Source organism: Myxine glutinosa, chromosome 1 (assembly GCF_964187855.1).
Source record: "Myxine glutinosa chromosome 1, kmMyxGlut1.1, whole genome shotgun sequence".
Taxonomy (NCBI): Eukaryota; Metazoa; Chordata; class Myxini; order Myxiniformes; family Myxinidae; genus Myxine; species Myxine glutinosa.
In genome coordinates, this window is record NC_136261.1 from 190,387,409 (window position 1) to 190,411,864 (window position 24,456).

Genomic DNA, 24,456 nt, shown 5'->3' on the forward strand with positions numbered 1-24,456 from the left:
TTTAAAAGAAAAAAAGCCTTCAATTTCTGATACAGTTTATGTTTTGGGCCTCCTAATTGAAGCCCCGCCCATACGGCGGGTACCGTTGCTAGTTGTTGTAATTTGATGTAAATAATTTACTAGTGCTGACTGTTACAAGTGGCCTATCATTTTAAAAAGTGGAAGTATTGTTTGCTACCAAAACGGTCTTACCATCACTAAACGTTATTTCCATTAATTACAAAATTGCTAATGTAATTGGACTTTATGTTTGGCATCAGCTTCGGATCCGGATTCAGATCTGGCTAGTAGAATTTTAAAGCGATTCTTCACCATTGGGAGATCGGGCCAAAAATGATACATAGCAGGATATCTCAAAAAGTTGTGGACGGATTCAGATGAAACTCGGTAGAAAGGTTGTGTGTGTGCCAAGGAAGAATTGATTCAATTTCGGTGAATTTTCGAATCCGAATCAGAAAATTTTAGTGATTTTTACCATCGAGTGACAGGGCTAAAACCGATACATGACACGATATCTCAAAAGTTATGGACGGATTTGGACGGAACTTGGTGGACCTGTTGGGTGTGCGACAATGACAAATATATTTGATTTTGGTGAAGATATGAATACGGATTCAGATATGAGAATGATAAAAAAATTTAAGTGATTCTTCACCATTGGGAGATCGTACGAAAAGCGATATATAGCATGATATTTAAAAAAGGTATATACGAGTTATGACAAAACTTGGTGGATGAGGTGGTTAGGTGGCAAGAACAAGCCGATTAGATTTTGGTTCAGGTCTGAGTCTAGATCTAGTCTATCAGTGGGAGACAAATCATAAACTGTTCAGGCTGGCAGAGGTATGCGCTCGACCAAGTGCCATTCTAGTTACCCTGCACTCGCGAAGCAAAAAGCGGGGTTAAGCATTCAGGTGCGTACGTACGTGTACCGTGTGCCGTATGCGTCTGCATTTTAAAAATTCATTTTCTCGGCAACCGTTGGTCCGATTGACATGAAATTTTGACCATAGGAGCACCTCCTCCTGTGGAATATTTTGATTATTATGACGTCATAGGTCACGTGGTACAGGCGCCATCTTGGAAAAACTTCACACCTTTATATCTGAAACCACTCGATGGAAAAAATTGAAACATGGCTCATTGTAAAGAACTCCATATGGGGAATAGGTGTTGTTAACAATGACGTCATTGGTGCCATAATCATGACGTCATAATTCGACAGGGACAACGCTTAGTCTGATCAGTTTGAAATGTATAGGGCATTATCTATGCAACAATTATATTCGAGAATATAAATTTATGATGTCATCGCTCACGTGGTCTGGCAGCCATATTGGATCAAAGAAAAAAAAACGTTCAAAAACAGAAGAGTTGGCTTGCAATAAGTTGACTGTGCAGGGTAAGTATTCTATGAATACCATCTCGTTCCTTTCTTTTTTCTTCTTCTACATCTTCCTCTCCCTCACCCAACCATACTCACCCCTGCTGCTCCTTTCCTCCAATTTGAATATTCCATCCATGAAGGTTGAATAATTAAATAACAGGTTGTAAGTGGCATTCCTGTGAGGCATCATGTATGTACCACTGTTGGAATGCGTCTGCATCAGCCTGTGCATACAGTGCCTATACAATGTATACATCCCCTTTCAAAATTTCACCTTTTGTTGCCTTATAGCCTGAGATAAAAATGCATCAAACCAGACTTTTTCCACCTTTATTTACACATAGCCTGGAATTAAAATGCATTAAATCAGACGTTTCCCACCTTTATTTACACATTGTAACCAACAGCTTCCAAATGAAAAAACGAATTCTACAAATTTCAGAAAATTAATTAAAAATACAAATCTAGAATATCTTGGCTGGATAAGAGTCTACCCCCCTGAGTTAATACTTGGTGGAAGCACCTTTGACAACAATTTTACAGCTTTGAGTCTGTTGGGATAGGTCTCTACCAACTTTGCACACGTTGATTGGGCAATATTTGCCCATTCTTCTGCACAAAACTGTTCTAGCTCGGTGAAGTTACATGGGGAGCGTTGATGGACAGAAATCTTCAAGTCAGGCCACATGTTTTTAATTGTATTTAGGTTGGGGCACTGACTGGGCCAATCAAGGACATTAATATTTTTGTTCCTTAGCCACTCCAGGGTAGCTTTGGCTGTGTGCTTCTAGTCGTTGTCATGCTGAAAGGTAAAATTCTGTCCCAATTTCAGCTTTCTTGCAGAGGGCAGCAGGATTTCCTCAAGGTTTTTTCTGTATTTTGCTCCATCGATTTTCCCTTCTATCCTGACAACTGCCCCAGTCCCAGCTGATGAGAAACATCCACATAACATTATGCTGCCCCCACCATGCTTCACAGTAGGGATGGTGTTCTTTGGGTGATGTGCTGTGTTGGGTTTGCGTCAAACGTAACGTTTTGCATTTTGGCCAAGAAGTTCCATCTTGGTTTCATCAGACCACAAACCTTTGCCACATGGCTTTAGAATCTCTGGAGTGGTGTTTTGCATACCTCAAACAGGATTCAAGGAGTGGGCTTTTTTGAATAACGGCTTCCTTCTTGCCACCCAACCGTACAGGCTAGATTTGAGGGGTGCTTGGGATATTGTTGTCACATACACACAGTGACCAGTCTTTTCCATAAAGGCCTGTAGCTCTTTCAAAGTTGCCATTGGCCTTTTGGTGGCCTCTCCTATCGGTCTCGTCCTTGCTTGATCATCCAGTTTGAAGGGACAGCCTGACCTAGGCAGGGTCTTGGTGGTACCATATGCCTTCCACTTCTTATTGATTGTCTTGACTGTGCTTCAAGGGATATTCAAGCCCTTTGAAATATTTTTATACCCATCCCCTGATCTGTGCCTTTCCACAACTTTATCCGGGAGATATTTTGAAAGCTCCTTGGTGCTCATGGTTGAGTCTTTGCTATGAAATGCACTACCTGGCAGAGGAAATCTAAAGGAACAGCTCATTTTTTTCTGAAATAATAAGATTCACTACAATTTAGCACAGTTGTCGGCCAATTAACTTGATGTGTGATTTTTGAAGGTGATTGGTTACACCTGAGCTAATTTACAATTGCTATTATAAGGGGGGGGGGGGGGGGGGTGAACACTTATCCAATCAAGATATTCTAGTTTCTAGTTTTGCATTTTAAATCAATTTTCTGGAATTTGTAGAATTTGTTTTTCACTTGCATGTTGTGGGTTTCAATGTGTAAATAAAGATGGAAAAAGTCTGATTTAATACATTTTAATTCCAGGCTATGGCTATAAGGTAACAAAAGGTGAAAATTTTGAAATTGGGTGTACACTTTCTATAGGCACTATACATCCGTGTGTGTGTGTGTGCTGGCCAGCGCATCTGTCGGCCTGTGCGTACATCCACTCAGGTGCTTGTACTTTTCTTGTTATGCTGGTGATCAGAGTGGACATTGTTCAGAAATCTCACACCACATAATCACAACATAAATACAACCCTAAACAACCCCACTGTTTTTCCGCCACTCATACTAGGACTGTTGATTCGAACACCCCAAGCTGCAGGGAGGCAACACTGCTGCATATTATTATTGCCAAATTTTATTTCTGGTAATTCAGAAATGAAAACAACCCATGTAATATGTTTTGAAATTTTATATGAACAAACTACATGTAACTTACTTTACAATTGGAGGTGCAGTGAAGGAAATGTCCTGGTGTATTTTTAAGGTATTTTTTTTTGTTGTTGAAGTAGAGGAATTGGATGTGTATTGTATTAAAATTTTAAGGTTGGAGATAGCCTGAAATGGTTTAGTTTTGAGTTCTGTATCCTAACAAGTAAAGCTAGAGCAAGGTCGATGGCGCGCCATCGCAAATCCCCACACTTCCCACCTAAAGCAAAGTTGAATGATGATGAAACATTCCACCAGGAATGATCCAATATCAAATTTAGAGTTAAAAACAATTTCCCCGTTCTAACTCCTGTGACCATGGGCCACGGCATGAGGCTGAGCACATGCATATTGTGAGTCCCTGGTGTTGGGCTAGCGGCTAGGGTGCCGGCTTAGGATCCTAGGATCCTGGGTTCGAATCCCGGTCAATCGCTGAATTAACGCCAGGGGGGTTGACTCAGCCTGTCATCCTTCCGAGGTCGGCAAATTGAGTACCAGTTCACTGGTAATTCCCTGCTTGTCGTTAAAGGCGGCAAAAAGGGTTGGCGTCAGGAAGGGCATCCGGCCGTAAAACATTGCTTCAAAAAGGGACCGAAAAACAACAACAACCACAGTTCCCGAAAAAGGCCAACCCCCGCTTGCGGGGAAAAATGGCCTCTAAAGGTGTTTTTTTTAATTTTTTTAACTCCTGTGACCATGGGCCACGGCATGAGGCTGAGCGCATGCATATTGTGATATCCCATCTGTGTGTTTCTCTGTTTATCGGCAGGATAACTGCACAGTGAGTGCAGCTAGAATCGCCAAATTTGACACAGAGCTTTTATACTGTGAATGTCTCAGATGAGTTCAACTTTGAGCTCCAATAAAATGGAAATTAGTACAGGAGTATATTTACTCACCATGGCCACAAGACAGTATAGGTTAGCACCCTCTGGGGTGGTATTGCATTAAGATAAAACAACAGCATGAGTCAGCACCTCCATCAAGTGCATTCTAATTTGTTTTGGTAGCTAAGAGGCTACCAAAACAACTCATTGATAAAACTCATGGTTCTTTTTCAGATTTTACAAGAACAGGAGTACGGAGTTTCAGTGGATTGGTGGGCGCTGGGTGTGCTCATGTATGAAATGATGGCGGGACAACCTCCGTTTGAGGCGGACAATGAGGATGATCTGTTTGAGTCTATTCTTCATGATGAAGTCCTCTATCCCGTGTGGCTCAGCAAGGAAGCGGTCACCATCCTCCGCGCGGTCTCTTCATGCATATCATTTTTTATCATTTGCTCCTTTACTCCTTCCCCCCACTAAGTTTTAATTTTTTATTTCCTGAATTGTAACATCATCAAAGTAATTATTTTGTCATGCTTTTCTTAGGTTTTTATATTATTTTAAACTAGCAAAGGTGCCCGGCATTGCGGGTCACTCCTCTCACCCCTACCCCTGCCTCCTACCACTTCAGCCCTCCCTCCGGACTCACACTCCTTCCCCTCGTACCTCCTCCAACCTCCACACTTCCCCTTCCTCCTCCCACAATGGTACACAGCGTTGCCCGGGATCTAACGTACATCTATTGTACTCCCATAATTAAGCAGATATTTAGAGACAAACATTTTATTTATCAAGCAGTAAAAATTTAACAGAAATATCAACAAAATTGAAGATATTATTGTAGCATTTGGGTCGACAATATTGAATGTTTTTCCATCAAGGGCCAGAACATGTATATACGGATCAAAATTGCTTTTTAAATTTTTTTGCAGGGTGTATATATGGAGAAATTAGCTAATGTGGTAACCTTTTTTTTTTCTACAAACTCTTATTTCATGCTTGAGAGTTATGTTGTTGGATGAGCAGTAGCATTACCTTTAAATCAATGTATTGGTTGTGTTTGTACTATTTCCGGTTTTTGAATAATTAGCAATAAGGCATTTGAGAGGTCACGTGATTCCTTTGCCGATCTTTCGGAGGGACTAATTCTTCGATATGGCCAAAATAAGTCACGGTCTAGATGTTTGGCCTCATCGCCATGTAATGAATATGGGGTGTGCTCAGTTACCACGTTTCTTGTAGAACGCTTACCACGTGGCTTAAGCGCTCGAGCAAGCACTCCATTCGAAACCGTTGATAAGGAACGGTGTGGAGCTATGCTCGCACGATAAAGCCGGACAAAATGGACGACATCAGGAACGAAGTTTCACTGAGCTATTTATTCTAGCTCAACTCGAAAGAACTCAAAAGCACTGAATAGCCCGTTAACACGGGCGGCAATTTTTATCAAAAGTTCACCACACAAAAGCCACGCCTCTCAGGCGGGGCGTGGTATGCAAAACGAGAGTCCGCCCGGGCAAGGCAAGTCTGGACACGTCCGGGCAAGTAACCGCCCGCCAGTTACATCATCGGCCGGTGCAAGGTGATTGTGTCATGCTTCCGGTAACCGCTACATGCACCCCCCCAGAATTAACTTGCACCGGGAGAGTCGGTTTGATGGGGGTCTTGATGACCCGGACAAAACGACCCCTGGCGATTCGTGTGGGGGTGGTAGGTGGCATGGCGGTGGATGGTCGGGCGGGGGGTTTGGTTGACGGGGGACGGCCCCGTCGTGGAGGAAGGGCCAACCGTGGAGGTTGGTTGAGGTCCAAATGGGCCGGCTTGAGGCGGTCCACGGAGATGCGGGCCGGTTTGCCGCCGATGTCAATGATGAACGACTTGTCGTCCCTCTTCAGGACCCGGAAAGGTCCATCGTACAGCGGCCGGAGCGGTCCCCGGTGTGCGTCGTTCCGGATGAAAACGTACTCCGCAGTGCGAAGTGCTGGGGGGACGTGGGGTTGGGGGCAGCCGTGGTGGGCTCGGGGGCAAATCTCCTGGCGGCCTCCTGAAGGACCAAGCGTTGGCGAGCCGCAGACCAGGGGCCGGTGGCGTCAGGGAAGAACTCGCCCGGCATGCGCAGTGGCTGGCCGTAGACCAGCTCGGCGGTGGAAGCCTGGAGGTCCTCTTTAGGGGCCGTTCGGAGGCCCAATAGGATCCACGGGAGACTGTCGGCCCAACCGTCGTCCTGGAGGCTGGCCCTGAGAGCGGCCTTCATCGAGCAGTGGAACCGCTCGCACAAGCCGTTGGCTTGGGGGTGGTAGGCCGTGGTGCGGTGTATCTTAACCCCCAAGGCCTGGGCAACCGTGCCCCAAAGCTCGGAGGTGAATTGCGGGCGTCAGATGTCCGAGGGGGTGCCGAAACGGGCAATCCAGGTGCCAATGAAGGCCTGCACCACATCGGCGGATGTTGTTGAGGCCAGCGGGACGGCCTCCGGCCACCTGGTGGTCCTGTCCACCATCGTGAGGAGGTGGGTGAAGCCCCGCGGGGTCCCACCAGGTCCACATTGACGTGGTCGAAGTGCCGCGCTGGCACGTCGAATGGTGCCAACGGGGCCTGGGTGTGCCGGTGGACCTTCGCGCGCTGGCAGGCGACACAGGCGTTGGCCCAGTCACGGACGTCCTTACGGAGCCCGTGCCAGACGAACTTTGCTGCCACGAGCCTCTGCGACGCTTTCCGGCCCGGGTGGGAAAGGCCGTGGAGGGCGTCAAAAATGTGCCGCTGCCATCCGGTGGGCACGATGGGGCGAGGTTGGCCCAGGGAAACGTCACACAGGAGAACCGTGCCTGTGTCCTCGAAGGGGACGTCGGCCAACCGCAGGCCTGTGTCCGCTGTCTGGAGGGCTTGCACCGTCGGATCGGCGGTCTGGTCGGCCACCATGCGGGCGAAGTCCACACCGAGGTGGACGGCGTTCGCGCCGGACCAGGAGAGGCAATCGGCCACAGCGTTGTCCTTGCCCGCGACGTGCCGGATGTCCGTCGTAAATTCGGACACGGCGGAGAGGTGGCGCTGCTGGCGGGCCGACCACGGCTTTGCAACCTTGGCCATGGCGAAGACCAGCGGTTTGTGGTGCACAAACGCCGTGAACGGGCGGCCCTCTAAAAGATGGCGGAAGTGGCGAACGGCCAGGTAAAGGCCGAGGAGCTCGCGGTCGAAAGCGCTGGCCCCTGAAGCAGAGTGCGACGCTGCGCGAACCGAAGGTGCGGATGGAGGAGCCGTTTGCGGCGACCACAGCAGGGCCGCAAAGCGCGGCCTGTTTGTCCTGCACCGAGGCGGGTATCACGCTCAGCTGAGTGCCGTTGTCACACAAAAAACGCCGCCCGGACGCTGTGTCCGTGATAAACAGAAAGCTGCCTGAATGGCCGACGCTCATGCCAGGCAGCGTGTGCCGGCCTGGTCGTTTCCCGACCTGCCGAAAGTTCACGGTGGGCGGCACGTTCTGGCCTTCTGCCCGAACCTGGCATGGTAGTAGCACATGGTCTGCTCTGGTGAAGGCTCCGGCGGTCGCGTCGGGTTCGGTCGACGGGGCGTCGCGGCGGCCGCTGCCGCCAGTGGCGCTGACTCAGCCGGTGGTGGCGCCGGTCGTGGCGCGGGCATTGCCTCGGTCGGCCGAGGGTTCCAGGCGGCCGCTCCGACGTGTCGCCTGGCCGAGAAAAATTTATCGGCCTCCTTGGCCAGGGCGCGAGGGTCCGTGATGGGCGAGTTAGCCAAAGCTAACCGTACCTGCCCGGGTAGCTGCCGAAGGAACAGCTCGCGGAAGAGGAAATCCGGGCTGTGGTCGCCGAGTAGAGCCAGAATGTGGTCCATGCGCTCGGATGGACGGGCCTCACCCAGGTCCGGGAGGTCGAGCAGCTGTCGCGCGCGTTCGGTCTCTGTGAGTCCAAACGCACCGAGGAGTAGGCCTTTGAGCGCGCCGTATTTGTCGGCGTTCGGCGGGTTCTGTAGGAAGCTCAGGACCCGGGCAGCAGTGGAGGCGTTGAGCGCGGAGACCACATGGTGGTAGCACGTCGTGTCCTCCGTGATGTTCCGCAGGGCGAAGAGAGAATCCGCTTGGGCGAACCAGACGGCTGCGTGTGATTCCCAGAAGCCAGGGAGCTTCAAAGCTACAGATAACTCCATCGCCGTGTTCTCGAAAAGGGGTCACCAATTGTGGAGCTATGCCCGCACGATAAAGCCGGACCAAATGGACGACACCAGGAACGAAGTTTCACTGAGCTATTTATTCTAGCTCAACTCGAAAGAACTCAAAAGCACTGAATAGCCCGTTAACACGGGCGGCAATTTATATCAAAAGTTCACCACACAAAAGCCACGCCTCTCAGGCGGGGCGTGGTATGCAAATAAGTCGGCCACGCCTCTCAACGGGGCGTGGTATGCAAAACGAGAGTCCGCCCGGGCAAGGCAAGTCCGGACATGTCCGGGCAAGTAACCGCCCGCCGGTTACGTCATCGGCCGGTGCAAGGTGATTGTGTCATGCTTCCGGTAACCGCTACAACGGCACACTTGATAAGCACTAGCTAGTTGCTTGGTAACTGAACCCATCGCTGGATGTCTCAATAGCATACAGTATAAATCCAAAACGCTGACAAAAGGACAGTTTTTTTAATTAAAGACCACATATTAATCATGGCTATTTTCCTTGTAATGAAAACGTACCTTGTTCAGTTTTCAATGCGTTGTTTTCGTTTTTAAAATGTACATAAACTCAGAGGTGATGTTGAGTATACAAAACTGGGCGTGTACATTTAATATAACTAGTGTACATGTACATTTCAAAGTGTACGTGTGCATAATAACTTCGAAAGGAAGTTTTAAAAAAATCTCTTGGGAATTTCCCTCACCTTCCGTCTAATTAATTACGTACGCAGGCATTTAACTCTACCAAGCCCATTTTTGTCACCGCTAATGTTTATTTACTTCACATATGTTAATTACATGCCCATGAGTATTTATTAGCCTTGAAAAGTTGGGTATACTTTCCTCTTAATTATGAGAACGTACCTTATTTTGGTGGTGTATATTAGACTGCTGCCTTGATCGCTGCAAACAAAACATGCATTACTTTTACTCTGCATGAGTCGTAATCAAAATGTACCTTTGTTTCCTCAAAACGATACTTTCCTTTAATGATAGACGCGTTGTACAGTCTTCAAATGTACACCAGTGGTCTGTGTGGTCTGTTCCAAGGCAAGAGGCCAAAACAAAATGGCGGATTAAGACACTTGTGAGGGAGAGCGGGCTGACCAATGATGAGCCTGTTTTTGTTTTTTCATGATGAGATGAGATAATTATCTTCAAAAGAGGTCTTTACGTTTACCCAACACCCAGTTATCATTTATGCATTCCCTTGGAGTTCCCTTTTGGGCCACTAGGTTTCATGGTTTTGGAGTTATGGAGGACACACACACACACACACACACACACACACACACACACACACACACACACACACACACACACACACACACACACACACACACACACACACACACACACACACACACACACACACCCACACACACACACGAATTGAAAAGATCCTGGAAGCTGAAGAACACCAAATTTGTACCAGTGATAATTATTGGAGCAACGAGAATGACAAAAAAGAATCTTACAGAGATGTTAAAAACCATCCCTGGGAATATTACGACAAACAAACGGAAGCTGTCTGAGGCTCGGTGACGATCCCCAAAAGAGCCCTCGGAATGAAACTTTGAGAATAAGAAAACTTCACAAAGTTGTCCATAAATCATGATGCCTTACGGAAATGGAGGTGGATACTTTGAGACCTGTGAGGGCTTGGTTCCACCTCATGAAAACCGCATTTGGAGATAACAACTAACGACACACACACACACACACACACACACACACACACACACACACACACACACACACACACACACACACGCGACCAGACATTGTACTCAGGAACAAAAAGGAAAAGACAGCATTGCTGATTGAGATATCAGTACCCAGCGATTTTGGCCTAAACAACGCAGAAATCAAGAAAATGACCAAATACCAAGACCTCAAGAATGAAGTGAAAAGATCCTGGAAGCTGAAAAGTGCCGAAATTGTACCAGTGATAATTTGGGCAATGGGAATGATAAAGAAGAACCTTACAGGGATCTTAAAAACCATGCCTGGGAACATTACCACAAACAAACTACAGTTGGAGGCTGTATGGAGTTGGAGGCCCTTGGAGCAAAACTCTGAAAACAACAAAACTTCACAACTTAGGCCATGAGTGGCAATCCTTCACTGAAGCGGGGGTGGATACTTAAAATCCTGGGAGGATTCCGTTCCACCTTCTATAACGCAAATTATGGAGATAACTAACGACACACACACATGCACACTTTCTCTTTTATCATTATAGATAGATCATTTAACTTCTCTCTGAACCCTACTGGAAGAGGAGGAAGAGGCAAATGATGTCCTCTTGTGGTTGTTGTTTTTTTATGTGATGACTTTTACCAAGGCTTGTGTTATATGACCATCTCTTTTCCTTTTCCACTCTCCATGCCAAATGTTTTACAGTTCATGACAAAGAACCCAGCGAAGCGTTTGGGGTGTGTTGCACTACAAGGGGGTGAGGAAGCAATATTGCATCACCCATTCTTCCGGGAGATAAGCTGGGAGCTGCTGCAGCAGAGGAAGTTGTTGCCTCCTTTTAAACCCCGAATCGTGAGTTTAGAAATATCAAACGTTTTTTGTTTTTTTTGTGGTTGGAGTAGGGATGAGGGGGGAATTCAATGTTAACCAAAAGAGCGACTCCAACGAAGGGTTAATGTCCGTCATCATCTTACTTCTCACAGCAATTAACATATGCCCTGTTGTCCTGTTGTCCTGTTGATTAACTGGACATTAAATGTTGGACATTAACTAATGTCCTGTTGATTCCATCCACCACAAAAATATTAGTTTCTACATTTTTAAAAATTTCTTTCTTTCTTTCTTTCTGCACTACAGTATAAATCTCCTGTATCGGCTTGCAATCAACAGTTCCCATATCGATTAATGTTTTAAAAAATAATCTACCTGTGGAGAGATGCTCATGGGAGAGCACAGTTAAATTGACAGTGTGGTATCGGGGGAACAATTGGGCACAACTGGCAAGATGATAAACAAACAGGAAAGGAAAAGAGCGAGAAGGGGAGGAAACACTAAAATCGGCAAGTAAGGGGGTTGCGTTAGGAAGGGTTAATGTGGGAAATAATGATCATGGGTCATGATGGTGGATGACAAGAGGTGGTGGTGCACTGCCTGCTTAAAGCTGTGGAGGTAAGAGTGATACCGCACAGCTTCTGGAAAGTGGTTCCATAAATGGGAGAAGTGAGAAATAAAGTAATTGAGCTGTGCAGGTGATTACTGTACGACCACTGCATCATGGAGTTCTGGAGAGGGTCGCAGGACTGAGAGAGCAGAAGGAGCAATGTAGGAGAATATACAGTAGAAAACAGACCACCGACCTGCCTGTGATGTGCTTCCTTGTGCTTTGGCCTCATCATGGGAGATCCCAATAATTTTAAGCGCTTTAGATTCCACAGAATCCAGGAGCGATAGATGTGATGCTAGAGCATCAGCCCATAGTGGAATGTACTCCATTGAGCAACAGACAAAGGCCTCATAGACTATGAGTAGCTCTGATTTTCCAAAGAATGACTTGGATCGACTGAGGATGCCTAATCTGCGGCTGTCTTTGGAGGCCAGCCTTGCTCCGTGGTCGGCCCAGAAAAGGTCATGGCTGATGGTGAGGCCCAGAAGTTCTAGAGACTGGACCTCTTTCTAGTAGATTGCTAAGGAAATCTGACAGGCGGGTTCGTTTTATGATCATTCTGAAGTGTTAGAGTAAGTGCGGTATTTTCCATGATTGAAGGACATTTTCATTAATCTAACCAGATTCGTAATAATTTCCAGATCAACAGAGAGAGACAGCTGCTGTCTGCCTAGGAGAAGGATGGGGGTATTGTACGACACAATGTGATGTCTGCAAAAAAGAAGAGGGGGTTTCCAGAGCATCAAATAGGTCATTAATATAGATAAGAAACTAGATTTGATGCAAAACACTACCTTGGGTAAATCCAGCCTCAATGTGGAGAGGGGAGGAGAGGATTACATTGATGGCCACATGAATCCATGAGTGGAGGAAGCTGGAAATCCAGGAATGAAAATGGCCTTCTATGGCCACATTCATTCCTGGATGGTGCACAGGCAGAGAGCTTGGCAAGCAAAGCAGGATGCCAGACTGTGTTGAATACCCAAGATATGTCCTGGGAGATGGTCCGAAGCTCTTGTTTGAGATTGAGGGCATCTAAGCATTGCTGAGAGAGGAGCCGAAGCAAATTGGAATCTTGTTAGTTATTTAAAATATATACACAAAGAATTAAGTTAAGCACCCCCCCCCCCCCCGTTTTTTTACAACCTCGCACATTACAAGTTTGTTGTCGTCAAAACAGTGTAATATACCCATGATATTGCTATATTTTCTGGAGAAGTGATATTATGGTCACATAAAAACATAACAATCATGCCGTTTTCAATATTTTATTCTGAATAATTTAAGGTGAAATTTTTTGGGAATTTTAGGCATATTTTCACCTCAATTTAAGTATGGAGCTATAGGTCCATCACGGACAGTGTGGATGACGTTTATGTTTTCTAACGTACAGTCATTGTTCTGAGAAGACCTCTAGCGATCTTTGCGTCAATAACGTGTGTAGGACCCACGTGATCGGATCACTGACTCAACCAATCACTTTTTTTCACTTTGATCACTCAATTTCATCAATGGATAATTGCTAATGTCATACCAATCATTATTTGATCTCACATACCTTAGAATATATGCCAATGTATACATATACACAAAGAATATATATTAGGGGGTGCTTACCTTAATTCGTTGTGTAGGGGTGCTTAACTTAATTCTTTGTGTATATGTTGTTCAGTCTTATCTGGGATGCATTACACTTCAAAAAATTGTCTCACACATCCTCAAACTACTTTTTGAACAATTATTTTAAGACTCGTGAACAATCCATTGCAAACACAACATCCAATTTATATTTGATTCCTATCAAGCCAAACACTGCTTTACAGACCATCATAACTAAAATTCATGTTCAGGATTATTATTTACGTGATTGAATCTTTGAAATTAAATCCTTTTTAATGTAGAAAATGCAAAAGATAGTGCAAAAGTTGGTATAGAATTCCTAACAGTCCTTCAATCAAATAAGTCAAGGAATGGAGGTGCAGAAATGTGGAATATGGATCAGGCCTAGGTACAGCAGTTTGTGTCACACTTAGCTGTGTGTGTGTGTGTGTGTGTGTGTGTGTGTTTGTTTGTTTGTTTTTTGTTACGTGCTCCTCCCCGACCCCCTGGTCACAATGTACCTCCGAGCCCCGAGAGGAGCCAAGGCAGAAAAATATGTTACTCTGGGTTAGAAACCAATAGTGAAACCACACCAATGATTATAAACAAACAAATATTGTATTGAAAATCACACCAGAATAACGGTACAACCAATGCAATAGCAATCAAAAGTACACTTCATACATCTTATGATGGTACCATCAGCTAAAGTCAGATAACTCACTGCGTTCCCAGTGAGTGAAAAAGAACCCTCCTCAATGTCTCTATAACTCCAAGGTGATCCCCTCCTGCGAGTAGTGATGAGGCGATGAGGCGAGTAATGAAGCGTAGGCAAAGCGTAGACAGTCACGTGGTCCAAACCAAAGGTAAACTGGCAGTGGGATGGGAAGTCCCAAAGGCCCTCTCCTGACGTACACGTTCACAGTTCAATCAGCGAACCGCAACGTAATCCTCAAACGCCGCGTTTGCGCACACACATCCCCGACAGACGACAGGATGGTGAGAAAAGCTGACGCGTAGCAAAAACCTTTTTTGATGAGCGAAGCGTGAGGGTCAAAATGGCTGACGGCTCTTACTTGAGGCGAAGCGACCAAGCGAGGATTCTTCAGAATCTCAACGCCTAAACCGCAGGTTTCTCAATCCTCTAGCGATAACACCTATCGCAGGAAGGTCCTTTCAAGGAAACTCGAAGTTCACTCGCGAGGTTCATTCGATAACGCTCGCTATCGAGCTGGAAGCCACGCGTCTTGTCCGACTTTGCTCGCCACGCCTCTTCTTCCTCCCCTCGGCGTCTTCCGGTTCGGTTTCCTACATCATTTAAAGTTAACCTTTTTAACTTTTGATAACTGTTCGTGAATACTAAACCTTTTGAAGATAATAATAGTACATAATATCAGAAATATGTCAAGTGGAGGAAAACCCCAACATCGGAAGTGACGAATCCGTAACAGTGTGTGTGTGTGTCTGTGTGTGTGTGTGTGTGTGTGTGTGTGTGTGTGTGTGTGTGTGTGTGTGTGTATATATATATGTGTGTATGTGTGTGTGTGTGCGTGCGCACATCCGTTCAACGCGACCAGTAATGTGATCCCCCATCCATACTCATGATCTTTTCTACCTACCTATCTCAACCCTCTTAGTTTCATCTATTGCTTTCTCCCCTCCCCACTCTCTCTACTCATCCCTTGCTTGTATCCAACTGTGGTCCCAATTTCGGGATGTTACATTTTTACCCAATGTCACCTCGCTGTTCTATGACCGTGAATCTTGTATGCATTCAAAAGAAACCCTTTCTTCTGCCTCACTCCCCATTATTCATTATATATATTTTTTCTACCTGTTTTATCCCTGATTGCGAGCCCTCCTCCTTCCAAATTTCCAGTTTTTCCCCTCCTGAAGGCTTCCTTCTGTATCCATCTTCTCCACACCATGCATCCTTTCCTGCCCCCCTTCGCTCCCTCCATTCCATTCAATTCCTCCCTACACCCATTGTTTGTCCAAGTCTGCCTCTATCTTGGCCTTCATCCCTGCTGTCAGTTTTTCCCCTCTTTCTCTGTTGTTACTTTTGGCCTGTCATGTCTTGATCCGTTCAGTGTACTAGTACTAGTTCTTCCATGCTCCTCGGTTATGTATACAAACTATCTGCCACTTTCCTTTTTTGCCAACCCTATCCCAACAGAAAACGAAACGTGATGTGAACAACTTTGACCAAGATTTCACTCGTGAGGAACCAACACTTACACCAGTGGAACAGAGCATTGTCAGGCAGATCAATCAGGAGGAGTTCAGGGGTTTCTCTTTTGAGGCTGACATGACCTGACGACTTGGTTGCCTGCGAGATTATTCCCCTTCTCCAAAGTCCCCCACAAATTAACCATGACCAGACGTTCTGCCTCAAAGCTTTGAACTTGCGTTTGAGGTTTTGGCTGGGGAAAGGTGAAAGGACACAACAAGAGTGATGCTCTTGTCACTCTGTCCTCTGCCAATCCAAATGTACATGTGGTGCCCTCCGAAGATGTTCACAACGTTGAGCCACAATATCTACCCACAGGTTTCCGATTTCCCTTGATTATGTGTTTTTAGAGCTCTTCATTTTGACATAAAACAAAAACGGAATCGACTATGTTACCATCACTGCGTCAGCTGTTCTCAGGGCTTTGAGACTTCAGACTTGCACCCATGTTCTTTGTGCCATCTACCATGAAGTTCTGGAGTTTGCTCGGCATCTGCTATCATGTTTTCCTGTTGGGATTTTTGTACACTGCAGCACCTGGGAATTTCTTCTTGCAGTCCAATGGCACTCCAACACACACTAGATGCTCTTGTATGAATGTGAACTGTGCCTTGGTACCTTACTTTTTCCGCAGATGTCTGTATGTGGCTCGATCTGCATCCTTGCCTGCACTTTTTGCTTTATGGACTTCCTTGTATAGCTATTAGCTCTTTGTTTAGTATATTTATACAAATCCACACGGCATTCCAAAGCCAGTATGCTCGAAGCGACAACCTCTGTCTGGCTTCACATCAAGCTAACCTATTTTGCTGTATGTTACAGTTGGGACTGCCAACTCCTCCAACTGCAGTTACTGCCACGCATGCTGTTCTGTCCCGGCGTCCACATTATTCACGAGCGTTTTCTCTTTCATTGCACTTGTTCCTTCACGTGGATAACTGGAGTGATTGCCACGCCATTTTTGAGCAAACTCCATCGCCACGTCTGGCGCAGTTCTTTTTGTACCTCGCAGATTGTTTCTGGCCTCACACCAGTGCTTCTATCTAATATATAAGTAATAACACTCCTCTTATGATAGTATTACACATTGAGTTTGGGCTTCAAGAATACACCGGAGACATAAGATTTGCGGGGTGGAGGGATGGAGAGTAGGGGTGGAGGAGTATTGTTACGTTATTGTATTAATGTATTATTCTCCAAATGCTTTGTTCAGAAGTCTCACTTCTGCTCTACTGCGAGCCTGGTGCAATGTAAAACTCAGAAGGAAATCCTTGGACAATTAGGGTAAAGGACTCCCTTACCTAAGGAGCATTTGTGCATATAGGCTTGCTTAGAACCCATCATAAACACGTATTGTTACTTTTGTTTCTGAACTGCTCAATTTGCACATCTTTGTCGTTGGAAATCTGCAACACGACCCTGTTGTTCTGGAACTTTTTACTGGCATGCCAGTAGTGGTACAGCACACATATACCATACTACCTGCGGACCTGTTTTATGTTTTGCACCGTCGATAAGTCGCATGCCATTGTACTGACTGGAGTAAAACAAAAACGTTTTTTGACGAGTACGTAAAGTTCCTTCATTCCACAAAGCTGCATTAGGTTTACTTCGCTCAATGTCGATAATGCATCAGTGCCTGGGCCCAGAAAGGTGTTGTGCACCAGTCTGCATCTGTTTCTTGTGCCATTTGCCCTCCTCGTTGCTTTGTTATTCAGGCCAAGCCTCAGCATCGTATATATTGGTCTGCTCAAGCTAAGATGAGGTTTCCTTCCGTGTTGGCTGTGCTCTTGTTTTCCTATTTGCCACTGTTTATGGTTTTGACGTCGTGCAAGAAATTCCTTGCATGTTGTTTTATTAAACCCCTTATTTTACCCGATCCAATGTGTTCAAAATGTTTACACGCTTACCATGTGGTAGTGCACAGCATAATTTGCTATCTTGCCAATATATACAAGGCAATTCAAACTTTGGAAGGGGCTTTTGAACCATCAGGCCTGTGCTATCCAAATTGGTCTTTGGTTTATAGGCACAATTTATGTTGGCTTGGTGTTAGTTTAGTCCTACTGAATATTATTATCATTTGCATCCATAAGTAAGTCCTTAAGGTACAGCAAGCTTAAATTCCAGTCAGAATGTTCGACGAGGCGCAGCCAATAATTTTGGAGTTTGACCGAGATACAACATCAGAGAAAATTTGCAATGGAAAAATTACAATATTTTTACATTTACATTCCGCTTTTCATACTCCTACCTTATATTCCATTGCTGACATATCAAGAAGACAAATATGAAAATTGTCGTATGAAGATATCCATGTAATATCCATCTATCCATCTTGTCCCACGGCCATAAGATCCAGCAGTGAAATTAATTGGGGTCGCCGCTCCATTTATCTTTGGTAGGGGGGCAAAACTTTGGAATTTGTTTAGGGGCCTGGTGACAACCCGCCTTCTCTTCATGAATGACACCAAGGGATGTCCAATGTCCACCACCGACCGTTGATGGCACACAGTTCCTCAGGTTAATGTCCTTTCTAGCGGACGAGGCACACGCAGAAATAACGCCCTGCATGTGAAACACCAGGGTCACAGTTTATAGCTGGGTCGTGATTCACACTCAGGATACACAACGCAATTCCGAGTGCGCATACCTCGAAGATATCCTTCCAGACCTATAAAAACATGAAGTTTACTCTCCATTCTCTGGCAAAGGGTGAGGCCAGACCCCTGTTTTCCCCTCCCCACTCCCGTTGCAATAGTGATTTTTAATTCTTACTTTGATACTGTGGTTCAGGATTCTGCCTCTGATGTCTCACTCACTTAGGTGAGCCAATGGGTTCAAGCTAAAATGATCCCAAGAGTCGATATCCAAGACCTGCATCACGTGATTTAAATGTTCTTGTGGATTGGAAGGTTTTGTAATGACTGGAAGTTACTATTCCCTTCTAGTCAGGGCCCTTAGGGATATTTTGGGGCCGTTTGGTTAAAATTCTTCCAAAAGCACCAAATTTGGCCCAGATGTTGCCCATGCCATACTCTTTCGATTTTTGACGGACGGGCGCCCCCCCCCCCCCGGGGGCCCCATATTGGCGAAATACTAAATGGCCGCCACCCGGATTAGAGGAAAATCAGTTAAATAACCAAAAGGGTTGGAATCATGTATGATACCACTTTTCAGGGGTTTTCGAGGTCGAGGAATCCAATTATGATGTTATTTTGATGATTCGAGGTCAAGGTCAATCCTCAAGGTCATCTTAAAGGTCATTTTTGAGTCAAACATGTCAGTTTTTGAGTTTTTTGTCATGATTTACGCAAGGTTCACCATTTTATGTTTCTGGGTTGGGTAATCGAACTCTGACCTTATTTTTGACAATTAGAGGAAATATTTACATGTCTATTGCCTAATTTTCAGGCATATGCAGTTCATCAGTCTAATTACAAAGGTACGAATTTTGATGTTTTATGAACTGTATGCCATATCCTTGTGTTTAATTTTTGTGCGATCATGATCCGGGTTCATGTATACATGATTGTATACATGTCATAAATATGACGTCATCGGTCATGTGACCTGGCGGCCATATTGGATTTTATGAAAACCTTTAAAATGGATCCCTGCCTTCATTTTTCGATCGATTCATTTTGAACTTTGACCACTTATAGTACGCCATATGATTGGATGCATATCCTAATTATGACGTCATAGGTCAGGTGACATGGCGGGATGGACCGGTATGGTCCCCGGATCATACCGCCTTTGGCACCCGTCATAAATCGAAAGAGTATGGCATGGGCAACATCTGTGCCAAATTTGATGCTTTTGGAAGAATTTGAACCCAAATATCCCTAAGGGCCCTGACTATTCATGGCTGATTGAGACATTTCACACATGGAGAAAACATCTTCGGCAAATGCTTGGTTGTGATAACGTTGTCTACAAAGTGTTCCCCAGAATGCTCAGAAGGGACTGGAACAGATATTGAAGATCAATAAAATTTCCTGCTCAGGATGACAAATGGCAGTATTTCCTGAAGGAACTTTATTGTCCTCCACCACAATCACTGTTGCAACGGGAGTGGGGAGGGGAACACAGGGGTCTGGCCTCACCCTTTGCCAGAGAATGGACAGTAAACTGAGTGTGGCAACAATTGGACAACTAAGCAAGGGAGCGAACAACCAGGAAGAGAGGGGAGGAAACACAGCAATCTAGAAGAGGGTTGGGTTAGACATGGTCACTGGGTTTGCAAATGATTGTGAGTCATGATGGGGGATGACATACACTACATGACAAAATGTATGCAAACACCCCTTCTAATTAGTGGCTGTTTCGGCCACACCCATTGCTGACAGGTATATATAATCAAGCACACAGCCATGCAATCTCCAAAGACAGACATTGGCAGTAGAATGGGACATACTGAAGAGCTCAGTGACTTTCAACATGGCACCGTCATAGTAGTGGGGCGGCTTAGCCCAAATATTCAAAAGAATTGTGCATTTTGTGATACAAGCACCAAATTTGGCACAAATGTACATTAATATGTTGCGAACATTTTCAGATATTGGGCCACTTGAAATTCTCTCTTTATGTCCGCCATATTGGATTTCAAAATGGCCGCCACTTGAAATCTACATTTGCTATTATCTCTGGACGTAATGCAGCTATTGACTTGATTCTGGTATCTAAATGTATGTTTTTGGGGGCAAGGAATCCAATGGTACCAATTTCAACTTAATATTATCTATCACAGTCTGTTATATAATTTTATTTGGAAATTATCTAGGCAAATATTGGATTCAACACAATACTTTGAAAAGAATGTCTTAGTTCTGTAAATATAAATAATAATAAAAACTATACTAAATCACTAGTAACAACTCAGACAAGCTCATATATACTGGCAGTCTAAAATATAAATTCATATCCCATTAGGAAACAAAGTGACCCATTCATTTGTGTTTTTCATATGCATATTTTATGTAACATTACATTCATATTGTCAATAAATACCAAACATGCATAATCCCCTTTTCCTAGACCCTTTAAGCCATCTTTTGTGTTTCTAGAGTACAGAAATTTCTTGTATAGGCTTCCATCTGTCTTGTGGACAATGACAACACATCTTGGGCTGCATTTCATGCCAGCCGACAGCCACCAGATGCTCGAGTCATCTGCCCCACGTCGCTGCTTCCACTCTTCCTGGAGAGTGCCCACACAGTGGCCATGATCCGGCACTCAATGGACGTCGTGAAGAATGCTGTGGAACACCTGAATCCTGGACAGACACCAGTGGTCACCGTTGATCAGCCACTGTTTGCTTTGGCCAAGCAGATACAGTGGAAGTGGCCAGAGAGCTATGGTGAAGACCAGATAGTGGTGATGTTTGGTGGCCTCCACATAGAGATGGCGGCACTGAGGACACTGGGGGACTGGCTGAAAGGGAGTGGTTGGGTGCAAGCACTTGTGCAAGCCGAGATTGCGACAGCAGGGACAGCAGACTCATTCCTGCGAGCATCCCATGTCTTGCGCACAAGAAGAGCACATCAAGTGACTGCAGCAGCACTGTACATCCTGCAACACCGTGCCTACAACCACTACTGTCTGGGAGAAACCAGGGATGCAGAGGACCTTCCGGAGTTTGAAGACTGGTGTTGCCAGAGAGGAGAAGACATCCCCCAGTTTTACTACTGGGCAACCGTGCTGGAACTAGAACTGTTGGTTCTAGTGTATGTGCGTTCTCTCAGGCAGGGATCGTTAATGATGTACCTCGATGCTCTGACAGAGCTGGTCCCCTGGTTCCATGCACTGGATCACACCCACTATGCTAGGTGGATACCAGTGCACCTGAAGGACATGGCCGAACTCACCATCAAACACCCAGATGTAGCCAGGAAATTCAGGGAAAGCCACTTCACCGTTCAGAAAACACAGAGGGTGTTCTCTTCAATCCCGATTGACCAGGCACATGAGCAGAATAATGCCTGCATCAAAGGAGACGGTGGAGCAGTTGGGCTCACTGACAACCCTAGTGCCCTACGTCGCTGGATGGTTGCGGGACCAGAAGTTGCCAGGGTGATCGAAGAATTCCAGGATGGGAACCAACACTGGAGACGGCAAACAGCAGACACACGTCATCATGATCAGACGCCAAGTGTACAGGCCTCATTTGTGAAAGATGTTCGCTCTCTCGTCGGTGTCATAGAGGAGATGGGCAACCCATTCGAGGAGGAGAGTCAGGATGTAGTCAAACTGGACACAAAGGAGATCACAGATCCTGCTGCTGTGGAGACCGTGATGAATGCCAAGAGGATTGGCCAAGAGCAGTTCGAGGCTTTCACCAGAGAGTGTCTGTTGGACAGAACAAAGGCAGTGGACCCACCCATTCCTCGTAACAAGCTGAAGGTGTTCAGCACTTCCACTCCAAGAAGCCAGAGCAAAGGTCAGCAACAGCTCGCCTCCATCAAGAATGACCGTGAACTCTTCGCACGCCTGTACATTGGCTGCCAGACGAGGGATGGAAACCTTGAGGAGTTCTTTTGTCACGAGAATCAGGCATGTCCTCCTGCATTGTCTGATGGTGGAAGCCTCTGCACTGGTACCAAGAGTGATCTCCTCACATGCTTGGAAGAAGTCTCCGACGCAAAGACAGAGACTCCTGTCACGACCTGTATTGTGCTTGATGGAGCAGCCATCGTCCAGATGCTGAAGCCGGCTGCATCAAAGACCTTTGAAGAGTATGCACAACAGATCTTCATCCCATATATGTCCACGAAGCTGCAAACAGTGTCACGCCTGGATCTGGTCTGGGATACTTACCTTGCTGATTCACTGAAAGGTAGTACACGTGCAAAGCGGGGACAAGGTGTGCGGAGACGTGTGGTGGCTGCCGCAGCCATACCAGGAAACTGGCAGAACTTCCTACGAGTGGACAGCAACAAGACCGAGCTGTTCAGGTTCCTCTCAGCAGCTCTCATGGAATGGTTTGACCAGGAGGACAAGCAACTCGTCATTACTGATGGAGAGGCAGTGCTCAGCAAGCCACTACTGCCAGATCTGACCTCACTCGCCCCATGTAACCATGAAGAGGCTGACAGTCGGATGTTGCTGCATGCATCTCACGCAGTCCAGCATGGACACCATGCAATACTCATCCGGACTGTAGACACCGATGTTGTGGTGCTGGCAGTGTCCCTGGCACAGGAGTTGCAACCAGAAGACAAACTGTGGCTGGCATTTGGAACAGGCCAGAGTTTCCGATACCTAGCAGCACACGAAATAGCAGCTGGATTGGGATGAGAGAAGGCTCGTGCACTGCCAATGTTCCACGCTCTAACTGGATGCGACACTGTGTCTAGTTTTCATAGACATGGCAAGAACACTGCGTGGGCAGTCTGGACGGTACTGCCAGAACTCACTGAGGCGCTGCTGCTGCTGTCCTCTGCACCTCGTGACATACCAGACGATGCAATGCGCATCATCGAGAGGTTCGTGATCCTGTTGTATGATCGAACCAGCAAATGCACAGACATTGACAAGGCCAGGAGGAAACTCTTCGCAAGGAAGAACAATGTGCAGCTCATCCCTCCAACGAAGGCAGCTCTGGAGGAACATGTCAAGAGGGCAGTGTATCAAGGTGGACATGTGTGGGGTCAGATACTGCTGCCAGCACCAGAGCTCCCTCCACCAACCAACTGGGGTTGGTCAAGGACTGGAGAAGGACAGTACACACCTTACTGGACCAGGCTAACTGAGGCAGCTCACAGCTGCATTGAGCTGGTTTCTTGCAAGTGCAAGAAAGGGTGTGTGAGGCGCTGCAAGTGCAAAAAGGCTGCCCTTCAGTGCACAGCCCTCTGTGTGTGTGAAGGGGACTGCACATGACGATGAGTCAACAACATACATGTACTTGTGGCAATGCTGAACTTGTTAACATGACACTGTTTATGTACACGTATCTTCAGTACCGGTATATACCTAGCCTCAGATACCAGTACACCTAGCCTCAAATACTAGACCATGTAGCATGTCAGTATTATACCTAAGACATTTACAGAACTAAGACATTCTTTTCAAAGTATTGTGTTGAATCCAATATTTGCCTAGATAATTTCCAAATAAAATTATATAACAGACTGTGATAGATAATATTAAGTTGAAATTGGTACCATTGGATTCCTTGCCCCCAAAAACATACATTTAGATACCAGAATCAAGTCAATAGCTGCATTACGTCCAGAGATAATAGCAAATGTAGATTTCAAGTGGCGGCCATTTTGAAATCCAATATGGCGGACATAAAGAGAGAATTTCAAGTGGCCCAATATCTGAAAATGTTCGCAACATATTAATGTACATTTGTGCCAAATTTGGTGCTTGTATCACAAAATGCACAACAGGTTTGCTATGCTGCTACACTATAGGATGCCACTTTTCCAACAAGTTAGTTCGTCAAATATCTGCCCTGCTAGAGCTGCCCCGGTCAACTGTAAGTGCTGTTGTTATGAAGTGGAAACGTCTAGGAGCAACAACAGCTCAGCGACGAAATGGTAGGCCACACAAGCTCACAGAACGGGACTGCCGAGTGCTTTAGCGCGTAGTGCGTAAAAAATTGTCTGTCCTCGGTTGCAACATTCGCTACCGAGTTCCAAACTGCCTCTGGAAGCAACGTCAGCACAACAACTGTTCATCGGGAGCTTCATGAAATGGGTTTCCATGGCTGAGCAGCCGCACACAAGCCTAAGATCACCATGTGCAATGCCAAGCGTCAGCTGAAGTGGTGTAAAGCTCGCCGCCATTGAACTCCAGAGCAGTAGAAATCTCTTCTCTGGAG

The 24,456-nt window shown here is 45.9% G+C and overlaps 1 protein-coding gene across 5 annotated transcripts in view; it reads left to right on the top strand.

Annotated features, from left to right (window-relative positions):
* The window catches only part of LOC137432254 (protein kinase C epsilon type), a 238,626-nt gene extending 221,121 nt beyond the window's left edge, over window positions 1-17,505 (top strand). For all 5 annotated transcript variants that reach the window (XM_068124047.2, XM_068124038.2, XM_068124030.2 and 2 more), the window contains 3 exons: window positions 4,714-4,902; window positions 11,059-11,205; window positions 15,573-17,505. In XM_068124047.2, the coding sequence (XP_067980148.1) occupies window positions 4,714-4,902; window positions 11,059-11,205; window positions 15,573-15,713 (477 nt within the window). In that variant the 3' untranslated portion in view covers window positions 15,714-17,505. The remainder of the gene's footprint in view (window positions 1-4,713; window positions 4,903-11,058; window positions 11,206-15,572) is intronic.
* Window positions 17,506-24,456: the final 6,951 nt, after the last annotated feature.